Here is a 23334-nt window from a genome sequence, read left to right on the forward strand (position 1 = left end):
AAACAGGGTCTTGAAGAGGTATTTGTACTCCCATCCATGTTCAGTGCAGTATAATCCACAATGGCCAAGACAGGGAAAACAATTTAGAGTCCATCAACAGATAACTGGGTAAAGAAGGTGTGGTGTATATAAACACCATGGGATATTGTTTAACCCCAAGATAAAAGGAAATACCACCTTTTGTGATGGAACGGACCTTGAGCTCATTATGCTAAGTGAAAATAAGTTACGCAAAGGCAAATACTGTATGATGTTACTTGTTTGTGGAATCTAAATAACTCAACAGTAGAGTGAAGGTTACAAGGGATTGGGATGGCAGGGTAAGTGGGGAGATGTTGGTCAAGGTGTGCCAACTTCCAGTTTTAAAAGATGAATACATTCTGGGCGTCCAGTGTACAGCATCGTGGCTATAGTTAAAAATATTGTATTATATACCTGAAAGTTGCTGAAAGTAGATCTTAAATGTTCTCACTGCATAAAAGAAATGGTAATTATATGACATGATGTAGGTGTACAGTGGTAATCATTTTGCAATATATCAATGTATCACATCAGTATCTTAAGATTGTATACTTTAAACTTACACAATATTATGTCAATTGTATCTCAATAAGTCCAGAAAAAAATAAAGTATTTACTAAATACCAAATGAAAAAAGGAAATTGAATGGCCTTTTAAGTATACCACATGTCAGAATTTTGAGGAAAAAATAAGCAATGGATTTAAACTTGGATATCTTAGCAAAAGTTGTGTTATGAAATATAGTCTCATTATATTTTATTCAGTTACTTTGGTACATAACTCATTACTTACTTTCCTTTTTCCATGTTTTCTGCAAGGTGTTTGAAGCAGTAATAGCTTGGGTAAACCATGACAAGGATGTAAGGCAAGAATTTATGGCTCGGCTGATGGAACATGTACGGTTACCTTTGCTCCCTCGGGAATATTTAGTTCAGGTAAAAGCATATACAGAATATGTGGATACATGTAACATTGTGTCACTGGGCTGACCACATGTAGATCTTTGTTCCCCAAGGGTAAGAGTTACAGGATACAGATCCATGGGATGCAGGACCTTGGCACCTGCTCTCTCTTAGACCATCCCCATCCTTGGAAATTTGTTTCCCCGTATTTCTGATTGGTTGAGCAAGTCCTAGAGCTTATCAGGGTGGCATCTGTGGTCATTTAAGCACATGTAAATAAATGCACCTGTGGCTCTGCCTTTCTCCTCTGCATCCCTTGTTTTCCTTTTTTTTAAGTGAAAAATTTTTTAAAGATTTTATTTATTTATTTTTAGAGAGGGAAGGGAGAAAGAGAGAGACAGAGCGAAACAATCAATGAGAAACAATGTGCGGTTGTGGGGGCCGTGGCCTGCAACCCAGGATCTGTATCTTGGGACACTTTGGTTCACAACCCGCACTCAATCCACTGGGGTATGCCAGCCAGGGCACTTGTTTTCCTTTTGATGGCCTCTTTTGATTGGCTTGCAGATGTGGAATTTTGACATCCTGTTCAATTACTGTTTAATTCTACTTGGTAATTTCACAGTGGCACTCATTTTCATTGCTATCTTTATTTCTAAACTGAGAAAAACCAGGTTGTTTAAAATAAGTAAGTGCAAATGGATCTTTAGTAGTCTCTAAACAAATTTTAAATTTACTTTTTTATTATTAGCATCCTACTAGTAACACTTCAACATTTTTATAATTAAAACCATTTGAAGAAACATTTCATTAAGAGATTACATCTGAGCATTTTAGGATTTCTCGAAGTCTCACTATTTTTTTTATGATCTGTGTAATCATTGGTACTCTGCTGTTAAGAAAATGAACAGAAAAAATTCCTCCTCTGCCTTTGAGGTCAGGGATAGCAAGAACAAGACTTATTTGTGGTGTAAGCACATTGTTATAAAGTATTTTGAATCCTTTTTCTGGATATTTTATTTGCCATCTCGAGTTTGAAAAAGATTGTCGTTAATTTATTACTATTACCTCTCCCACCTGAAGGACTCATCTAAATTTTATTTCCTTGTTTTTCATTTGTTTGGCTTGATATTTAAAGGTAAGAAATAGGTGGATATAATATTATCCAAAGATTATTCTGTAGCTGATATTGAAGTATGTAATTTTCATTGCAGTTCTTTATTACTTACATGTTTTTTTCTGCAGACCAGATAGATACTTGAGCATTTTTTGGCTTCATTTATTTTTCTCTTAGTGGTATTCTAATTGTAACTTTTAGACTGAATTATAGAGGATAGGTACTGCTGTTTTTTTCTTCTCTTTACTTTTTTCTTTTTTTTTGGGTCTTTTGTCAGTATTATCATGAGGTAGCTGTCCCCTCATGGGGTTGTGTAATTTCTTTTCACAGAGGGTGGAAGAGGAAGCATTGGTCAAGAACAGCAGTGCTTGCAAAGATTACCTCATTGAAGCCATGAAGTATCATTTGCTGCCCACAGAGCAGCGTATATTAATGAAGAGTGTCCGGACCCGACTGAGGACACCCATGAATCTTCCCAAAGTAGGATCTATAGTTCGTATTCGTTATTACCTCATCTGAAAGGCTCTTATTTTTACTCATCTGAATTTCCATCCTTTATTGTTTTTAATTCCCTGCAACAGACAGTGTACCTAGGAATTCCTTTCTGTGTATATAATTCAACTTCTGTATTATTTTTGTCTCTGGAGGGTGGGGATTGTTTGGTTCATTTAATTTTTATAAGCTGCCTGATGTCACTCTTCTGCAATAGAAGGCAGCTGGTTTTTGTCCCTTCTGAGTTTTATTATTTCTAGTGACAGTAGAAGGGAAAATCAGGCTAGATAGAAAGATTTCTCTATAAGCCACGTGGGTTGGGTAATATCTGAAAACCAAGTAATTTTATAAAATTAGATATTAAAGCTAAGAATGATAAAATAGCTTGTTTAGTGTATTTTTGTTTTATTCCCTGTTATATGCTATTTGATGATTCATCCACACATCCTATATAGCCATTTCAGTGTAGGTTTTCCCATATGACTTTCCAGATCTCCAGTGTTCATATTTTCCTGTGTGAAAGTTTCCATATTCTACCTGTGTGTTTTTAGTTGAAGCCGTTTGTGTTTCACTGTTTTAATTTTCCTTATGGAAAAACTCATTTCTGTCTGTCTGCAGTTCCTCCTCTCTTTGCATCTTTATGGTACTAGAAGACCAACACTAAACACTCTAAGCACCAGTTTGTGTTGGTCTGATCAGAATGATTCATGATATAATGCTTTTATTTATGTATTTATTTTTAGCTTTTGTGCGTGGGGCAGTGATGGATTAAGAAACAAGAATTACTCCACTATTCATTGTTTTCTTATCTGATCTTTGGTTATTAATCTGTCCTTTCCATTATATTATGTCTTTTAAATTCTTTCACTTTAATACTTTTATTTAGTGTTTTTTCAAGTTTTATTTTTAGAATCTACATTTTTAATTGCTTCAAATCTATACTGGTATGGTATTGTTTTTTTTTTTTTCTGTTTTGCCCAGTGTTAACAATTCTCAATTTAGAACTAACAGCATATTTGCCAGTGTGCTATTTACTTTTTCTAGATCATTAGTAAATATTTTAATTTAGAATGACCTCAATACTCTCCCTGGTGATACCACATTAAAAATATACACTCACTGACACAGCCCATTTATAGAAAATTTCAGTTCATGTGCTTGTGTTGATTATCTAAGCCAAAAATAAGTGATTTGGCATATAATGTCTGATGAGGTTCAGGGTGAAATAGATTCTAATTTGGCGTGACTTTTTTTAAATATCTCTCTCTGCGTTACTCAACATGTTGTTGGATCTTAGAAGTTTGAATGCTTTTCTCAAAATATTCTAAATTCTTACAGTTATTGTCTCTTTAAAGGTACTTACAAGGCATTCACTTCCTACCCTGTTTCAAAAAATTGGTATTTGCCTTTTTTAAATTTTCTGATCTCTCCTCAGTTCTCCAAGATTTTTCAAAAATAATTGTAAGTGGCTCAGTAAGTACATGAGCTAGTTCCCTTAACACCTTAGTATGCATGCCATCTGGGTCTGCTGATTTTATAAGTGTTTACATTTCCAAGTACCCTTTACCTGCTTTTATAAGTAGCCATCTTTATAAGTCTTCATTATTTCATATTTGTCCATATTATTTGGTGTCAGTTTTTGCTTTCATAAAAATAGATTTATAGAAATTGTTTATAGCCTTAACTCATTTAAATGACCACTTCTTTTATGCTAGTCTTTTCAGCTTCTTTTAAATAGTTTGTTTTGTCTTCAATACTTTTTAAACAATTCTTCTTTGTAAAATATCTCTTTTTACCTTGTATATTTCCTCTTCTGAATTCTTTGGCTTATCTATCGTCAGCTATGTTGCAGAGACTTTTGGGATGGAAACTAATTCCCCAAGTATTTTATTTTCTCCTTTGTCGAGCTGTGATCATCTGTTAAGTTGACCTTGTTTCTGGGCTTCTCTGGTTGTAGCATTGGAGTGGTGCTTCTAACTCTGCTATACTTTTGGATTTCTCAATTCTTCAGTTTGTGCATTGTGGTGGTCATGCTCATCCATGGAGATTCTCTTTCGTTCTGCTCTGTCAGGGTGTCTAGGCATGAGGAGTGGCAGAGAGCAATACACTGTTGCTTTGACTTTGCATTTGCACCATCCTTCTCAAAATTTATTCATCTATATGTATTTTTGAAAAGGTGCTTTTGTTAGATGCTCTTTCAACAGCACTATTGGTCATTCCAGAGTGGTTATATTCAAGATGAATTCTAAGTATGTAGGTAGGAATGAAACAAATGTTTTCTTAAGCTTACATATTTCATCATAATGATGCATCTTTTCATAGTAGTAAGTCAGACCGGACAAAATGTGACATTAATGCTAAGGAAAGTGTTGCATCATTTTGATAACATTTCTACCACAGCAGTGACCTAGTACTTTTATAACAGGCTCTGATTCTGTGGACTTATACTAATTTGCATGAATGATTCTTTTTATACCTAAAGCATTAGTTTTGCATCCTCAATAAACAGTATTGAGGTTATGTAAGATATCTTGGATTTGGACATTGTAACAAAAAGCCATGTATGTTTTGCTACTGTACTTTATTCTTGGCTTTTCCTCTTTGGAATCTGTATTTTTATAAATGCTATTATATTGTTTCTTTGTATGTATTTTTATGTTTTACTAGGATATTGAGATTTGCAACTGGAAAATTATGGAACTTGATTTTTTTAAGGGGGCAGTTTTTAAACTAATATTTACTATGTGAAGAAAACAAAAGAATAAAGTTTAATTGACCTACGTTTCAGGCTAGTCACTTGAATTTAACTTCCTACATCTTACCTTTCTTAAACATGTCACATTTAACTTTTCCATACAAAAGGTCTTCCTGGTTTTCTATTTCTTTACATTAGCGTCATTAGTTTGGTGTTTTATAAATGAGATCAGATGTCTTTTATAGATAACCTGGGTGTCCAAGTCATGAGCACCTCTTCTGATGTCGTGGCACAGTGGCTTTTAGCAGTGGTTTGGTCTCATGCAAAGAGCCCAGCTTTCTTGTCTTCCCATTAAACATTCTTTTTTGTCCCTGTTAGCTCTGATTCCTGGACTCCCAAGCCCTCACCTCATTTTTCTTCTCTTGAGTGAATACAGGACAGATATTACCACTGTTCTCTGTACTCAGTAGCATGTTTTCCCTTCCGCCCTCATTCTGATGTTGCCAAAGTGAACTCTACATGGAAATTGTGAAATTCAAAGCTTGAGAATCATGAAATCTAAACCAATGTTATTTATCAAGGATTTTTTTTTCAAAGACTTTATTAATTATTTCAGAAAGAGGAGAAGGGAAGGAGGAAGAGAGGGAGAAAAATATCAACGTGTTGGTTGCCTCTCATGCATCCCCCATTGGGGACCTGGCCTGCAACCCAGGCATGTGCCCTGACTGGGAATCGAACCAGCGATCCTTTGGTTTGCAGCCCATGTTCAATCCACTGAGCTATACCAGCCAGGCAGCTCAAGGATTATTTTGAAAAGTTTTTTTTCTCAATTGATCTTTATCATAATCACAAATGTTAACCAAATCTCTGTCAGTTCTTGTCTAACCACCAGGCAGAGTTTAGAAGTTTAAACACAGATAGACTTTATATAAATCCCTACATACAGGATTCATCTCACTGTATATTTTACTTCTGTGATTTTTTCCCCCTTTGGTGATAGATGGGAGGGTATTGTGGATTTTTTTTTGTTCTTTTATGTATTTTCATTCAACACTAGAAGAGTGGCAGATCTGAAAAAAATTATGTAATCAGTTTGTGTTCAGTCTTCTTTTTAAGACAGGTAAAATTCCTTCTATTCTCCAGTTAATAAATTACTAAAACAGGCTTTGTTTTGGAAACTTGGGATTTACTGTGATTCAGGATTGACGTTTTCTATGTATGCATCTTTCTGTGATTCCGAGTTCAGGTAGGTTCATTGCTCAGTCAAGGGTACGAACCTCCCCTTTATGAAATGTGTGAGTCATTCCTTCTTTTGTTTGTTTTGATTTTTTTGTTATTGTTTCTTTTGAACATCTGTTTTTTTCCTGTCATCACTTCATCCTTCTCCCAAGGTCCTTTGTCATTCTTTACAGTATTCCATGTATGACATCATTAACTTTAATGTTCTTCTGATTCAAAGGCTATGTGTTTAGTGTTGCCAAAGTGTGCCTGTTTGTACTCAGAGACAAACACATTAACTACTAAATTCCAGCTATCTCACAAGGTCCCGCCCACTCCCAGAAGATTTCACTGATCAGTAGCAATTAATGTCTATAGTAATCATGTAGATTTTTGGTCATATATAATTATGTATTGTTCTTGGATTCCTTTATGGGTCTTGTTTCCTTAGTGAGATCCATAAGCCCTTGAGGGGTAGAGACCATGTCTTATGTATGATACTACCACAGTTCTGGACAAATACAGGTGATACGCACTTAGTGAATAGCTGTTGGACTGAGTAAAATTGAAGAAATGTGTAGACCTCATTTGTTCTCGGCCTAGACTATTGTGCATTCATTTATTCATTCATTATGAATTGTAGTATCTCTGTTATCTGTCCTGTTCATTTATTTGTGGGGCATCAGTGGAGGTCTCTTTACTTGACATCCAGCGATCTGTGCTCTCTTGTGAACTCCAGTTGAATTTCTCCTCCTTTTTCAATAGTCCCATCCCCCATCTTTCAGCTCTCTTTTAATACCTGACTGTCTTTTTCACCTCACCTGCCCACTAACATAAATTTCACTTCTGTGTGCTCTCCTAGATTGCGGAGATCTAATCCCTGATCATTACAAATCCAGGATCTGATTATTAGCGAGCCCTATGACATACTGCGGCCTTGCCAGTGCTGACTGCCTGCTGTTTTTTGGCTTAAATACTGCTTTTGCTTGAAGGATCAGAAACTTATTTTAGTTTCTGAAATCCTTATTTTTGACTAAATGTGCTACAGAATAGAATTGAATTCTAACTTGTGCCCCTTTTGTTGATGTTTATTAAATGTTGGTCAGGTGGTTGTTTCCCCCCAGCTCGCCCTCCCATCTTCATCCTAACACTCTCCACATCAGTGTCTTTGTTAAACATTTTAAATCCCCGAGTGTGCAATGGTTGTTTGTTCAGGTGCTTACATTTCTGCCCTTCCAGCTGATGGTGGTGGTTGGGGGCCAAGCACCGAAGGCCATCAGAAGTGTGGAATGCTACGACTTCAAAGAAGAACGGTGGCACCAGGTAGCAGAGTTGCCTTCCAGGAGATGCAGGGCAGGTAAGCCATTCCCTGGTGCTGGGTCACAGGGAGCTTTGCTCTCAGGTCTTGTATGAATCAGAAGAATCTTCATTGGCAAAGCTTTGATAACTGGTGGTTAAACCGTGATTCAGGAGCCTCATACAGCTCATTGATGGGGTTGGGCACTGTTTTCATCTTTCACAAATCTTTCTGATTCTCCAATGTAAGGTGCAGTAGCTGGGAATTTGCTGGATATTTTCTTAATTACTGCTGCTGACAGGTTGAGAAGGAATTCTTTAGGTTGGGACCTTTAGTTCTAGGAGATTCCCAACTTAGTTATAAGCCATAGTTGCTTTTTTCTAGGTGCCCACTTTATAAACTGTTGTTAAATAGACATTATGTAGCAGAACTGCAATCAGAAAAGGCAGTTGCAAACTCTAAGGATTCTTCCTGAGATTCAAACGAGGATCCATTATTCATAGCTCCCACAGCAAAGTGAGTTCTAAGGTCATGGAACATTTCTGTCATGGTAGTGTCTTGGAGCAGTGTAGCTTGGAGACTGTTACATATCCGCATAGTTACCTCATTCTTTAAGAGCTGTCTAATATTTTTTGCAGGGAGGTCTGGATATAGTATAATTTTTCTTGGTTTTTAATTGATCATTAAAATTGTTTTTAACATTATGCTATAAACAATGCTACAATGAATTTCTTACCATACATCATCATGTACATATGCTAGTATAGCAGTATAAAACTCCACAACTGGAATTAACTAAAAGGATTCCCCAGTTATTACACAAACCTTAAAATATGAAAATGTTGTTTTCCCTACACTCCTGACAACACCTTGTAATTCAATATTTTGAGCTTTACCAATCTGGAAGGTGAAAAATATGATCTCATTTTACTTTGTATTTCTTTGATTATGAGGAAAGGTAACATCTTTCTAAATTGTCAGCTCATGATTTTTGCCATTTTTTTATTGTTTTATTCATTTGACAGATATATGTTAAGGAAAGGAACCTTTTTGTTTATCATATATGCTGTGAATATTTATGCGTATTAACCTTTTTTCTTTTGATTTTACTAAAGTTATTTTTGCCATATAAATTTTTTACCAGTTTATGAAGTCCTGTACCTCAGAGTTTTATCTTTAGACTTAAGCATTTGTTTCTTGCTTAGAAAAGTCTTACTCCAAAATTATTTGTGTATGTGTATGTGTGTGTACATACAAGTTTTTTTTTTAAACTTTTTATGTTGAAATAATTTTATACTTACAGAAGAGTTATAAAGGTAGTAAAATGAGTTCTGGTATACTCTTTTCTTTACATAACTGTGAAACTTATCAAAAACTAAGAAATCAGTATTGGTATATTACTGTTAAGTAAACCATAAACTTCTATGTGGAACTTTGGGGCTTGAAACTTGAAGAAAGCAGAGTGGGTGGTGAGAGGAGCTTCTCAAATAAGGACACAACATGAGGAAGCTCAGAAAAGTGGAAAGGGGGCTGAAAACCATAGTATAACAATATGATTTCTCTGTCCAGGGATCACCTACCACCTCACTGGCCTGGGGGTTAGCACACTTTTTCTTAAAAAGACTTAGAGAGTAAGTAGTTTAGGCTTTGTGGGTTATATGGTCTCTGTTACAATTACTAAAATGCCAGTGTTTAAATGAATGGGTTGGGCTGTGTTCCATTAAAACTTTATTTATACATGCTGAAATTTGGATTTCATATAATTTTTTATGTGTCATGAACTTTTTAATTGTTTTTTAACCACTTAAATATGTAAAAAACATCTTAGCTCATGGGTCCTACAAAAATAGCCTGCAAGATATAATTTACTGACTCCTGATTTAGCCCACTAACCTGACAAACTCGGAGCACATTATCCAGATTAAGTATAAACATATAGAGTAGAAGATTCAAAATTGAAAGCCATGGGAGACGTGCCCAGGTTACAGGAGCTGGCTCATTTTTGAAGTCTGTAAATAAGCCTTTGAAAATGCCTAGAGTCAAAATAGGATCTCACCCCATGCCATTGCGTGTTTTAATAATCTTAAAGAAGAGGACAGTTTAGTCCTTATATAGCCTTGTTAATGAATAGCATTTCTTAGGACCCAGTCAGTCAGGATTCTCTGAAGAATAACTTACATTCTGACAACAGCTATAGACATACTGGAAAGCAGTCCTCAGGTAGTGATGGTAAGTTTGGTCACATATTCATCATTAGCCACTTTATTTCTTTTGCAGGGATGGTTTACATGGCTGGGCTAGTGTTTGCCGTAGGTGGCTTTAATGGTTCCTTACGAGTCCGCACTGTAGACTCCTACGACCCCGTGAAAGATCAGTGGACCAGTGTGGCGAACATGCGAGACCGGAGAAGCACTTTGGGCGCTGCTGTATTAAATGGACTGTTATATGCTGTGGGAGGCTTTGATGGGAGTACAGGTGATTTCCTTTTCATTTTTTTGCATTGCTGTTAGAATTAGCATAATGATCATGTTTATAGAACAAATCATGGTACAATTAGGAGATACCTGTTTTAAGGTATTAAGTTTAAAAATTCCATCAAGAATTTCTTCAAGTGATATGAGTGATAAGTATATAAATTTTCCTTCTCAGGCATCAGTATCAGTCATCTTACTAAGTTTAAAAAGCTAATAAATGCCAATAGCTTGGATAAGAGCCCTCTGGAAAAGAGATTATTCGTATTTATCACTTAATTGATATATTCACATTCCATCATTTTTCTCTTAATTTTAGCCCAGTTTAACATACCTGAAGTATTGTTCCCTAATAATATATTGACATGTAGGAACAATGATCTTACATTTTTTCCCTGGGGGAGGAAATGAAAGACATTACGCTTTCTTCCAGGTCTGTCGTCTGTGGAAGCGTACAACATCAAGTCTAACGAGTGGTTTCACGTGGCTCCCATGAACACGAGGAGGAGTAGTGTGGGCGTCGGCGTTGTGGGAGGTGGGTGCCCGCGCTTCCTGCCAGTGAACACTTCCAGGGACAGGTGGCTTCCTGGTTGTTGGGCGTGGTTCTTCCAATAATCTAAAAATCAGTCCTGTAAATGGGAAACAAGTGGTCATTTCAAAGGGGAACCAAGTAGGTGTTGCAAATTTTTAATTATCTTTTTTAAATAATTAGCTTGTCTGTATAAACTAACCTGTATAAGGCCCTCCTTCCCCCACCCTAGCCTTCCTCTCTTCCACTCCTTTACTCCCTCTCTGCCCCCACCCTCTGTCTCTCTGCATATGTAACCCACATAAAACCGTTAACTGATATTAATGCAGTTGTTTGGGGGACAAATCAGATGGATTTTATACAAAGAGCTGCTTAACATTTAAGGGATGGGTTGTCACAATTATTTATCTGTATTTGACTTTGTTCCCCAACAAAATTTAAGAAAGGCTGTAAGTATTTTTTGGTATGACTTTTATTCTATTTTTTGCTTGGGTAAATTTGTGGGTTGCCACACTCTCCCCACTGCAGGTTTAATTTTCTGCACTATTTTTTAAACAGCTTTATTGAGAGAGAAATTACATGCCATACAATTCATCCACTTAAAGTGTACAGTTCAGTGTGCATCCATGACAATTTGTGTTAGAACTTTTTATTACCCCCAAAAGCAGCCCTACTCCCCTTAGCTGTCACCCCCATCTTCCACAGCTGTCACCAACCACCACTCTACCTTCTGTCTCTGCACAAATTCCCCATTTCTACACATTTCATACTATTGAAATCACACACTAAGTGGTCCTTTGTGAATGACTGCTTTGACTTAGCACAATGTTTTCAGGGTTCATTCGTGTTGTAGCATTTACTGGTACCTCATTTCTTTTGGTTTAACTGTTTTTAAATTTACTAAGATATCTTTGATACCTAATTCTTTTTTTCAGGGTGGTATTCACTTACCAGATGGTGTTATCCAAAGACATAATTGAGTGTATTTTCTATTGTCAGTCAGATTATTGATGAAAGTGTTGATTAATATCATCATCTATACTCTGCAGATCTTCATAATGTGATTTGGTATCTCTGTCTCTCTATGTATATATATCACCATCGGGTCAGATTTTAATCGTCCATAAAAATCAGTCATACTTTAAAGGAAAACTTAGAATGGAGGAAAATATATTATCTTCTGACTTGAAAGAATAGCTTTTTTGTGAATGTGGCTTTCTTTGTGACTCCGTGTTTAGGTTTGCTGTATGCGGTAGGGGGCTATGATGGAGCTTCCCGCCAGTGTCTCAGCACAGTGGAGTGCTATAATGCTACAACAAACGAGTGGACCTATACCGCAGAAATGAGTACCAGACGGAGTGGAGCAGGTGACTAGGAACCTCACTTAGCAACTGAAGCCCAAAATGATGGAAAAGAGTTAAACAAATGAAATGATTCCTTGACATCTCTTATGTTTTCAGAAAATATATAGTGATTCCAATAACTTTCTTAAATGTCTTTTGAATTATACAAGTAGTGGTAGGAAGTTGCACTTAAATTTCACTGTGTAAAATTTCTGAGTGCTGTATTAAAGGCATCTTCTCTGTTTCACTTAATTATATTATTTGGCATTCTAAGTTTTTTGTTTTAGTGCTTATTGAGAAACTTGTTTAATAATCAAGCCTCTTCATATCCATACAAATTTTGTGCTTTAATACTTGTGATGTAAAATTTCCCAGGGCTGAGAGACCAAAGAAAGAGGCTCACAATTCTAACATTACATTATGAGTTTATTAACGGAACTTCCATATGAGGTGCATCTTGGACTGCAGCAAGAGGACCTGGGTGTCCTCCCTGCCATGTGGCAGGCACTAAAGGGAATATACGACAGGGAAGGGTGGGTAGGGGTACTGCGTTGTGACCCACTCCAGGTAAGGGGAAAATGCCTTACATGCTGCCTGGGGTGGGGCAAAGACCTGCTCTAGGGACCAGCACATTTGGGTTGTAGGGGAGGGGTTGGCAGTCCCCGAGGGAATTTACGAGAAGTAATCTCGTTCTGGCTAGAGGGTCCACTATCAGTCACATCAGGGGACAGTCTCTCCACCACAACACTGGTTTGCTTTTATCATATAAGTTGTTTTCAAAAGGATTTTGTTAATGGCCTTCCCTCTCTGTGTTTCACCTACCTATTATTTTTATACTATTTGACATACCTTTGTTTTTAAATAATAGTTTTTATTGAGATTCTTATTTGTCTTTTCTATTCCTTTCCCTTTCTTAGACTGTATACTTTAACGTCCACTTTCTTTTTTTAATATCCACTTTTACTACGAATAATAATTTCAGAAGTTCTAGTTAGAAGTCATTTGAATAAACCCAAATATGTTACAAGTCTCTTGTCCCTTTTACTCTACTATAGTTTGGTTCTTTGTTTTGTAGGTGTTGGTGTGCTGAACAACTTACTGTATGCTGTAGGGGGTCATGATGGTCCTTTAGTACGAAAAAGTGTTGAAGTGTATGATCCCACCACCAATACATGGAGACAGGTCGCAGATATGAACATGTGCAGAAGAAATGCAGGTATCTGTCTAGTTTACAGTTATAAAATTTATCTGAATTGTATTTTAGTTTTACTAGTATTTACTGGTATCACCATATATTTCCATTGTTCTTCTACTGATCTGGATTCTCTAATAGACGAGGTCTTTAAAGACAGAATCTCATGTAATAATCCTGTTCAACAGAGTGAACGCTTAGTATGGGTGTCCAGAATGGGGAGGGTTGTGATGCCTCCATTAACTTAAAATTTCTCCTAGTGGCTAGTTTTGGTGGTGAATGTAGAGACTAAATTAGAAGAAGAGTACTCTTTATTTGATACTTGAATTCTTTCATTCTTACCACAAACATTTTGAGTGCCTACCACATATCATGTACTAGATATACCAGTTCTTAGGAAACTTAGTCTAGTTGAGTAAATATTTATACCAGATTAAAAGGTTAGTGTTTAAAGGTTAGTGATTAAAATCTGGAGGGGAAGCCCAAAGAAGCTAACCCTGATCTATCTAATATAATTCAGGATTCCTAGGAAATGGGAAAGCTAAAACAACAAATAATTTTAAGGAAACTGAGGTCTTTAAGAGTAGGAAATTAAATACTTGAAAAGAAGATCCGTGGAAGGGACATGGAAATGGAAAAAAGATGCAGGATGGCTAGACAGTCTTTCAGGAAATGCTTTTCGTCTTTAAAATGCCGTTATCTTCGTACCAGTTTCCATAGTCCAAAATAAGTTCCTGATGATTCTCAAACTCAATGTGCACCACTGGGTGATGTTACAGGATGCACACCCCAAAAGATGCTCCTCTTAATTTCTCTTTAATTTAAATGTGATTACTATGGGAAACTAAATACGTGGGTCTCCAAAGACTATCAACAACAGAACAGAATTTATAATTAGTTCTGTGTCAGCTTGTACCTCTTTTAGTCATTTGTATTTGGTAAGGTCCTAAAAATCTCTCAGCTGTTGATAGCCTGGAAAAACATGGTAACACCCACAAATCTGGACTCTAGATAGAATGCGTGCTTGACCCCAGTACATACTAAGTTAGAAAAGTCACAGTATATGTGCCTTCCCTGAATTAGGAGGTTTATTTGCAATTTGAACTTTCATTATTGTTTTCCTGAAGATTATTTGGAATAATCTTATTTTTTTCTCTACTCATGTTTTATTTTCAAATCAAAATAAGCTCATTTCTGATGGCCAGATGGTATATGTAGAGCAATCATTGCCCTGCTCTTGCTGTTCAAGTATTTGAACTACTTTAAAATGGTGTGGCCCTGGCTGGTACAGCTCAGTGGATTGAGTGCTAGTCTGTAGCCAAAGGCTACAGGGCCACTGGTTCAACTCCCAGTCAGGGCGTTTCCCTGGGTTGTGGGCCAGGTCCCCTTTTGGGGGTGTGTGAGAGGCAGCCACACATTGATGTTTCTCTTCCTCTCTTTCTCCCTCCCTTCCCCTCTCTCTAGAAATAAATGAATAAAATCTCTAAAAAATATATATATATTTTAAAAATGGTATGAATTTGCATCTTGTCGGGAGACTGGAATAGTTACGCAATTGAGTTTGAGTAGGGAAGATCCACTCCACTTGCACAGAAGGTACTGTTGCTAGTGCACTTTTAAAGATTTTATTTATTTTTTTAGAGAGGGAAGGGAAGGAGAAAGAGAAATGTCAATGTGTGGTTGCTGGGGGCTGTGGCCTGCAACCCAGGCATGTGCCCTGACTAGGAATTGAACCTGTGATGCTTTGGTTCACAGCCCGCACTCAATCCACTGAGCTACGCCAGCCAAGGCACTAGTGCACTTTTAAATGCTGTATATAGAGTTGGCTCATCCTTATGTTAGAAATCTGCAAGGATCTATTAATTATGCCAGCCAATCTATCTGTGGTACTGCAGAGAACAGAGTGCAGCAGCATCCTTCTGGATTTTTTGATGCCCTCTAGTACCAGTTCACAATAGCTCTGATCTTGTTTAGAATTATTAAATGTGCTCTATAAAAATGTGGAAATAAAGGTATTTATCTTTTAACTAAGCAATTTTTTTGTAAAAATTTATATTAAGAAAATAATTGCAGAAGTATATAAAAAAAGTATGCAGAGGGATCCTTGTTCATTGCAACATCATTGATAAGAGCAAAGAAATCCTAAAAATAACTTAATATTCATTAGTATAAAAAATGTTTATATCAAAGACAATTTATAAATTATGGTGTTGTCATATATGGAATACTGTGCAGCCACTTAAAATTATGTAGATAATTAACTATATTGTTAATATTAACTTGGGGAGATGTTCAAGGCATATTGTTTGGTGGGAATGGGTGAGTAACAAAGTAGCATGTATATTATGACCTACTTTGGGGTTAAAAAAGAAGTTCTGAGTATATATATGCATAGAAAACAGCAAGAGTAGAGATCACAATTTCAGTGGTCATTATTCTAAGTGGTGTAGGATTGGAGGTGATCTTTTTTTCTTTATACTCTTCTAGATGGTTTGAATTTTTGCAAAAAAAATTCCATAAGTTACTGTAATAATAATGAAATAATTAATATTGTTCTCCTTTTTTGAAGGAGGTAAAATAGTTAACTAGTCAGTATAGTAATTAAAATTTAGAATCATTTTTATTTTCTTCTAAAATATAGTATTTCCTTAGGTTTCTCTAAGAAATTGACTTTAGGAGAGTTACTAAACTTATTTAACCTTTAGTTTTTCTATTTTTTAAAAAAATAAAATGAGAATTAAAGTAGTTTCTAACCTATAAAGTAAGGGTATTGTGAAAATTAAGTAAAGTAATGCAAAAATAAAGCAACTACTGTATAAATGACACCAGTAGGAGTTCAAAGTGGGATAGACTCTCATGAATAAAAGGAATAAGAATTCTTCCTTGGTCACCATCTTCTTTTTCTTGCCTTCTTCAAGGAAGAGTTTCTGGATCACCTCACCAAACATGTAGGGATACTCATATTCATCCAGATTTTTAAAATAATTATTTCTCTAATTTTTTAAAGGAGTTTGTGCTGTCAACGGTCTGTTATATGTAGTTGGAGGTGATGATGGTTCCTGCAACTTGGCGTCGGTAGAATATTATAACCCAACCACTGATAAATGGACAGTCGTATCATCTTGTATGAGCACAGGGAGAAGTTATGCCGGTAATACTTGTCTAGTTTTCTTATGTCTTCTGTTAGAATACCAAAAAAATACATCATTATGATTTTTACATTAACAGTCTTTTTCTGTTGTAAGAAGAAATTTTTTTCTCAAAGTATATTTTACTTCTTGTTCTTAATATTGTATATATATTTTCTGAAATAAAACAGCAGTATTTGTCTTTCTACAGTCACTTGTACTTGAAATCACAAATCTTTCCATTGCAGGATCATATAATACAATTTAACATGGCTAATAGTTGTAGGTGGAGTGGAACTTGAGCTGTCAGACGTACAAGGAATCTGACCCTTACAACGTCCCCCAGCAGGGCTCCGAGTGATAGTGTAGAGCCCGGATAGTGAGGGGGTAGTATGTTTTCTTATGCACAGCAGTGGTCAAATTATAAAATATCATTTCAGTCCATCCTCTTAGTAAGAGAAATTGTAATTCTCTTTAATAAATGCAATGATAAATCTTTAAAACTGTATGTTCCATATTAATTATTCTAATGATATTTGTAGTGCCTTAAATATTAGAATGTTTTAGTAATATTCTAATATTGTTCCAGTTGTAGAGAAAAATGTTTATATTAGTTAACCATCACTATTGTTTATGTATCATCCAAAACAACACCTAATAGAGCAATGGACAGTAGGATCCCAGAATAACATCTTGAAATTCAGGGAAAAATTTTTAACAGTTTCCTTGAGATACAACTGATACTGAATAAATAGCATATATTTAGGTGTACAGTTTTATTAATTTTGGCATATGTATATATCTGTAAAATCATCACCACAATCAAAATAATGAAAATGTTATTTATCACCCCTAAAAGTTATTTTTTTTAAGATTTTATTTATTTATTTTTAGAGAGGGAAGGGAGGGAGGGAGGGGGAGAGAGAGAGAGAGGGAGAGAGGGAGGGAGAGAGGGAGGGAGAGGGAGGGAGAGAGACGGAGAGAGAGGGAGAGAGAAAAACATCAATGTGCGGTTGCGGGGGGTTCTGGCCTACAACCCAGGAATGTACCCTGGCTGGGAATCGAACCTGGGACACTTTGGTTCCCAGCCTGCACTCAATCCACTGAGCTACACCAGCCAGGGCTAAAAGTTACTTTCTGCCCCTTTGAATATTAGGTGGATTTTAGTATTTCCTGAATAAAATTATTTTTCCTTAATTTTAACTTCAAAGAGCAAAAGATTAATTCTGGATTAAATAGTCTGATGTTTTGGTCTATAATTAAACAGCTTTCACTGTCATTTAGATGATATAAAATGATAGTACTTTTGATAACATTATGATTTGTTCAGTCCCTGTTGATTGACTAATAAAATAAATTCAGTATCTTCTCAGACATATAGAATGCTGCCTATAACTTCTGTCTTATTTCTTCATTTCTGTGCTCAGGGGTCACAGTTATTGATAAACCACTATGAGCCTGAAAGACACTTGCGGCATATTTACACCTGAGAAGCAGACTTCAAGTATTTCTGAAGTGACTGTGAATCTAGCACTTCTCCACTTGTCGCTGCACTTTGAGTCTCTGCAGAAGATAAGATCGTCTGCCTTTATAGGCCTTCGATTCTGAAGATTATCTTTGGTAGAAGCACTGTGTAGGCTCTTTCTGCAACAAGCAGCGGCCGACTGGATTTTCATGAGACCCCTGGACTGCAGCACTCACTCTGCAGCCTGCAGACCGCAGTCGTTTCCATAGAGACTAGTTGTCAACCTAGGATGACTGCGTGTTGTTTTGTGAAGAAGGATAAAGTGGTGTGTGTGGTTGTAAAATTAAATTTTATCTTTATTTCCTTCTGAAAATCTGTATACACAGGAACTGAAAGTCTTTGAACAGTTATTAAATTCTGTATAAGTATACAAACTAGTTGAGGGATAAAACTGTTTGCTTTTATAAAATATCTTTGATTACATGAATATAATAAATGGTGTGCATATAACTGTGTGTCTATATGCTTTCCTTCAAATATGTTTGAAAAGATGTTTGAAACTTGATTATACTATTTATAATTGGCACAGTACTTTGAATTATGCCAGTACTACATTGTAAAACAGAGTTGTATTTTTTGATATTTAACAATGCTTAACACTTTAAAATGCCACGTCTGAGGAATGAACATGGTGTAACACACTTGAATATGTGTGATGCCAAACTTTTTTAAATAAAATGTAAATTATGCTTATTTATTATTTCCTTTGGTTTAATCTTGGTCATGTTTTGGTGTGTATTTTTACTTTTTTCCCTTAAAGTAACACTTTGGCATGATCATTACTGCAGGTTTTTGATGAATATAATGAATGTGTGGAATTCAACTGAATTTGCATGGTCTTAAGAATTTTTTCTGTGTGTATAAATTTAGCTGCTATTAACAGAAGAGAGAACTTTCTGTGAGTAGCCCTGTGTGTTGATCAGATACAATTTTTCTGAAATCTTCAATTAATCTCACTTTAAAAATGACCAAAACATGTCTTTCTGGAATTATCTTTGAATAAAAGTTTGTATATTATTTGTTTTACATTGTCCTTGATTTTTATCTATTTAGTTTGATATTAAGAAAGTTGCCTGTTTAGTTTTTTTGTTCTTTTGTAAAATTTGCACTTTTCTAACTTCACAATTCAGTACTTTTAATATGTTGCCAAAGTAACCTCTAAGGCAAGTCTATTAAATCAATAACTGAAGTCCCTGAAAATTGTTCTCCAACCAAGTATTGGTGAAATTTAGTTTTTATATTCTTTTGTCCCCAATATGGGCAGTACACAAAATAAAAGATTTAATACAGAGAGCATTGAACCAAAAAGTAAGTCAATGAAAAAATACTACCCTAAAGCAACTGAGAAATAAATTGTTATTTTGAATCACAGTAAAAGGAGTTGAGGAAATGGGAGCTGGGGAGTGGGGTGGACAGCTGAGGTGCTGGACACAGATGGGTGAGGCAGAGGAGGCGAGGAGAAGGGCAGAGGTGGTGGCATATGGTGGCTCTTCCTCAGGAGAGGAATTTAACAGGTTAGCTTGAGCTTTTGCCAGAACAGTGGAGAGGAAAAAATTATGATACAATTTCTACCTATTTAATGTAGAGTATTCACATTTAAATAGAACTATATTTTATATATATATAAAATAACAAAAATTTAACTTCTCAGTTCTGGAGGCTGAAAATTTCAAGATCAAGGCCCCAGCAAATTGAGTGACTAGTGAGAGTGACTGCTTCCTGGTTCACAGACTTCGTCTTTTTGCTGTGTCTTCACAGGCCTAAGGGATCTATTTGTGGTCTCTTTCATCAGAGCGCTAGTCCCATTCATAAGGGGTCTTCCCTCATGACCTAATCACCTCCAAAAGGCCCCACTTCCTCATATGGGGCCTTAGGGATCACCTTGGGGATTATGTCTCCCCCAAATTCCTGCTGAATTTGGAGGAGAAAGAGACATTCAGTCCATTGCAGAGGTGTTTGGAGTAAGAAGGGATAAGTGCTTCACAAAACACACTAATAACCCTGGGAGGAACTTAACACAACTGTTTCCAGAGCTCCCTTACCTTTAACCACACCGAAACAGTCTGAGCTAGATCCTGGCACAGTAGATGAGATGCAAAAACCCTCCCCTTTGTTAATGACCTGAGACCACAAAAAGTGGATGATAACCTGTTAACCAATAGCTTCCCAAATGAACAATCCTGTATCAAGTATGCCAAGACCCAAATCTTCATTTTCCACATTCAAATTTCAGTAGCACTTACACAGAAAATACTAAAAAATTCAGTAGGTCAACTAATGTAATTATTTCAGGTTATATATATATTTTTGGTCTTAAAGCATATTTATTTTCTCCTTATAAAAGCAATACATAGCGTAACTGGAAAATACAAGAATGTGGGATTTAATCATAATCCTACCATCTCAAATACATTAATTTTTTTCAGTTTATTTGTACCATTTAAAATCTTACAATAGTTTTAATGAGATGTAATTCACATACCATACAGTTCACCCACTCAAGGTGTACAGTCCAGTGGTTTTAGTGTATTCACAGAACTGCAACCATCCCCGCACAATTAATTTTAGAACATTTCCACCATTCCTCAGAGCAGCCCCATATCCATTAATACTCCCTATTTCCTCCCAAAGCAACAGCCCTAGGTAACCACTAATTTATTTTCTGTTAACATAGAGCCATATTTAATACTTAGTTGAATTTTTCATTGTAAATAAGAATACTCAGAAGAAGAAAAAAGCCTATGTTCAACTTACGAAAACATGAATTTCTGTAATAGTGTGGCTCAAGCACATCCATCATCAACAAACATGTCGAGGGAGGGTCTAGTGAACTTAGAGCACTGCTAGCTGTTTCTGATAGCGGAACCAAGAAAACTCTGCAGTGTTATCTTTCCTGATCACTTCCAAAACACTAATGTTTCATGAAACTTTCCATCAATCTATCAATTAAAGATTTATCTAAAAATGTTTAAGCTTTTTAAAAAATAGAATCTATTAGGGTAACAGTCTTAAGCAGTTAGCATGTCAAATACCTCTTTTTCTTTGAAGCTTTAATAGCTATAGAATAAAATGGTTTGCCAAGACTTGTCAATAGCCCGATTCATACTTATGATTTCAAGGGCTTTGAATATGTGGTCTTCCCACCTCCCAGCAACAGCCTTTGTTTGTCTTTCCTGTAGGAAACACCTTACTTTTTTTTTTTAAAAAAAAAAGGTATTTTAAAGCATTCCTGCCTTGTTTAGTTATTGCACAAAGAGTCAGCAGTTGAGGCAGAGAGAGTTGCCTTGGATCATCTTGCCAAGGAAAACAGCAGTGGGTTTGAGCAGAGCTCAAGGCTAGGTCCAAGTACTTGCATCATGAAGAAACTCTGGCCTGCTTCTCCCTCTATCAGTTGCTTGTACCTTTAAACATGTTATTTAAGCTCTGACCCTTGTTTTGTCTTCTGTAAAATAACAGTAGTATGTATGTCACTTCCCAAGTTATGATGTATATAAATGTACTTGAAATACAGAGGGCTCTTGATAAATTACAGCTATTGTTGCTCTTCTCTGAATCTCCCATTTCTTCATTGTAGGGAAATAAGTGAGTTGAGCTGCCACATCTGTATTTCCTTTGAGCTATGAATCTCCAAGGCTTTAAATAATGACCCCTCCACATATACATACCTGCTCTGATTTAGTAAATATATCTACTCTGGTAGGATTCTAAGCCAGCATTTACTGAGCACTTCTTGTATTACAGATACTGTGCAAAGGACCTTAACACACAGTCTCATTTAACTGTCATAACACTCTTTGATATGTACGTATACCTATTTTACAGAAGTACTAGATACGACTTCGAAAAGTAACTTATCCAAAAGCACACTGCTTTTGTGACAAAAGCAACAAGTGACAAGTCTGAGCGCACAAGGTGTGCTTTTAATATTACTTGACAGAGGGCACCAGGTTTGGGCAGAGGGGAAAGTGGGCTGTTGTGCAATCATACCCACAACCACAGCCAATAGGAGGGGAGGCTGTGGAGCTGGGTTTGGTGGAGCAAAGCAGTTTGAATTTGGGGGAAGGGGCGGAGCCTTGATACCCCTGCATCAACCTGTCACTGGACTCAGGCTGCACACCTGCTTCAGTCCTAAAGAAGGGGACCTAGGTGGTGCACCAGACCATCCACTCAAGGACACTACTCACCTTCCGTGTGCACAGGCCTCCTAAAGACAGGGCTCTGACTCTGAACGCCCAAGGGACAGATCCTATTTCTCTTCATTTGATGTGACCTCTCTGTCGTGATACTTTACAAAGAATGTGGCTATCAGATACATGGGACAGTAAGAAGAGTGAGTAGAAGCCCCTGGACCGAAAGAGAGACATTCCTTAGGAGGGGACTTCCTGAAGCAGGTAATACATGAATTGATGGGTTGGAGAGATGGTTATTTCAGGCAGAAGAGCCGGTTTCAACATACTGTGAAAGGAGCAACGGCATTCTATTGTCAGAAACTACTGTATAAAAAGTGCTTTCAACTAGCCCAAATGGTGTCCTCGTGTGAATTTTAAAAAGGCACTCAAGTGAAATTGTAAATTCGTAATTATTGCACTATCTGTACACACTATTACACCCTAGAACGCTGTACTTTAGTATTGAGAAGACTGAGATAAGGCTAGAGCTGTAGACAAGGTTCTAAGTTTCAGCACTCTGTCCAGTCCCTTGGCTCTCACTGTCCTACACAGGAATTGCAGCCCTCAGGTACAGGAGCCACCTGCCATCTATTCTGTCAAATCATTTTCTAAACCTTTCTGAGCCTTGGGTTTTCTCATCTACCATATGGGCATAATGGTAACTAACTCTCTGGACTGTCGCAGGAGACAGAATGTGTTTGAAATTCTCCATCTTTCATATATAGGGGTTTATCAAAGGATACTTGGGCTAGGGCCACAAGGAAGAATTACCTAAGTCCAGGGTAAACCAGAGGAAGGCGGGCTGTCCGTAAGCAAAAAAGGTCAAAACAGATTTTAAAACTCCTGCAATTCTCTCTCCGGGTTTTGGCTACGCGGCTGCTGCAAAGTTTACATCTCAAAGTGGCAGGCAGGGACGTTGCTCTAGTACGCGCTCCCCTGCACGAGGACAGTGCCCGCTAAATTCAGGTGGAACCCAAGTTGCCAGGGCGTTGACTCCTTGCGACCTGCACGTAGCGGCCTCTGCGCCCGCCCTCCTGACATCACGCTCTGTCGTGCGGCCCCGCCTCCAGGCGCGCTGCGGCGCCAATCACTGACTGGGCGTCTGGGTCTCACTATCCTCACTCCATTCGGGGCGCCAATGGTTGGCACCGCCGGTGATTCGTTTGCGCGAGTCGCACGATGCCGGCCAGCGCACAGGCCAATCATGGCGCGGAGAAGGCGGGGCGGGAGCCTCG

General features: G+C 37.0%; 1 protein-coding gene across 3 annotated transcripts in view; it reads left to right on the forward strand.

Moving 5' to 3' along the window:
- The window catches only part of KLHL2 (kelch like family member 2), a 79896-nt gene extending 60942 nt beyond the window's left edge, over window positions 1–18954 (forward strand). For all 3 annotated transcript variants that reach the window (XM_045831724.1, XM_045831725.1, XM_045831726.1), the window contains 9 exons: window positions 840–956; window positions 2371–2520; window positions 7685–7802; window positions 10020–10217; window positions 10647–10748; window positions 11981–12109; window positions 13161–13301; window positions 16285–16428; window positions 17833–18954. In XM_045831724.1, the coding sequence (XP_045687680.1) occupies window positions 840–956; window positions 2371–2520; window positions 7685–7802; window positions 10020–10217; window positions 10647–10748; window positions 11981–12109; window positions 13161–13301; window positions 16285–16428; window positions 17833–17861 (1128 nt within the window). In that variant the 3' untranslated portion in view covers window positions 17862–18954. The remainder of the gene's footprint in view (window positions 1–839; window positions 957–2370; window positions 2521–7684; window positions 7803–10019; window positions 10218–10646; window positions 10749–11980; window positions 12110–13160; window positions 13302–16284; window positions 16429–17832) is intronic.
- The last annotated feature ends 4380 nt before the right edge of the window (window positions 18955–23334 follow it).

The sequence above is a fragment of the Phyllostomus hastatus genome, unplaced genomic scaffold (assembly GCF_019186645.2).
Source record: "Phyllostomus hastatus isolate PE091 unplaced genomic scaffold, TTU_PhHast_1.1 phas_contig_159, whole genome shotgun sequence".
Classification (NCBI taxonomy): domain Eukaryota; kingdom Metazoa; phylum Chordata; class Mammalia; order Chiroptera; family Phyllostomidae; genus Phyllostomus; species Phyllostomus hastatus.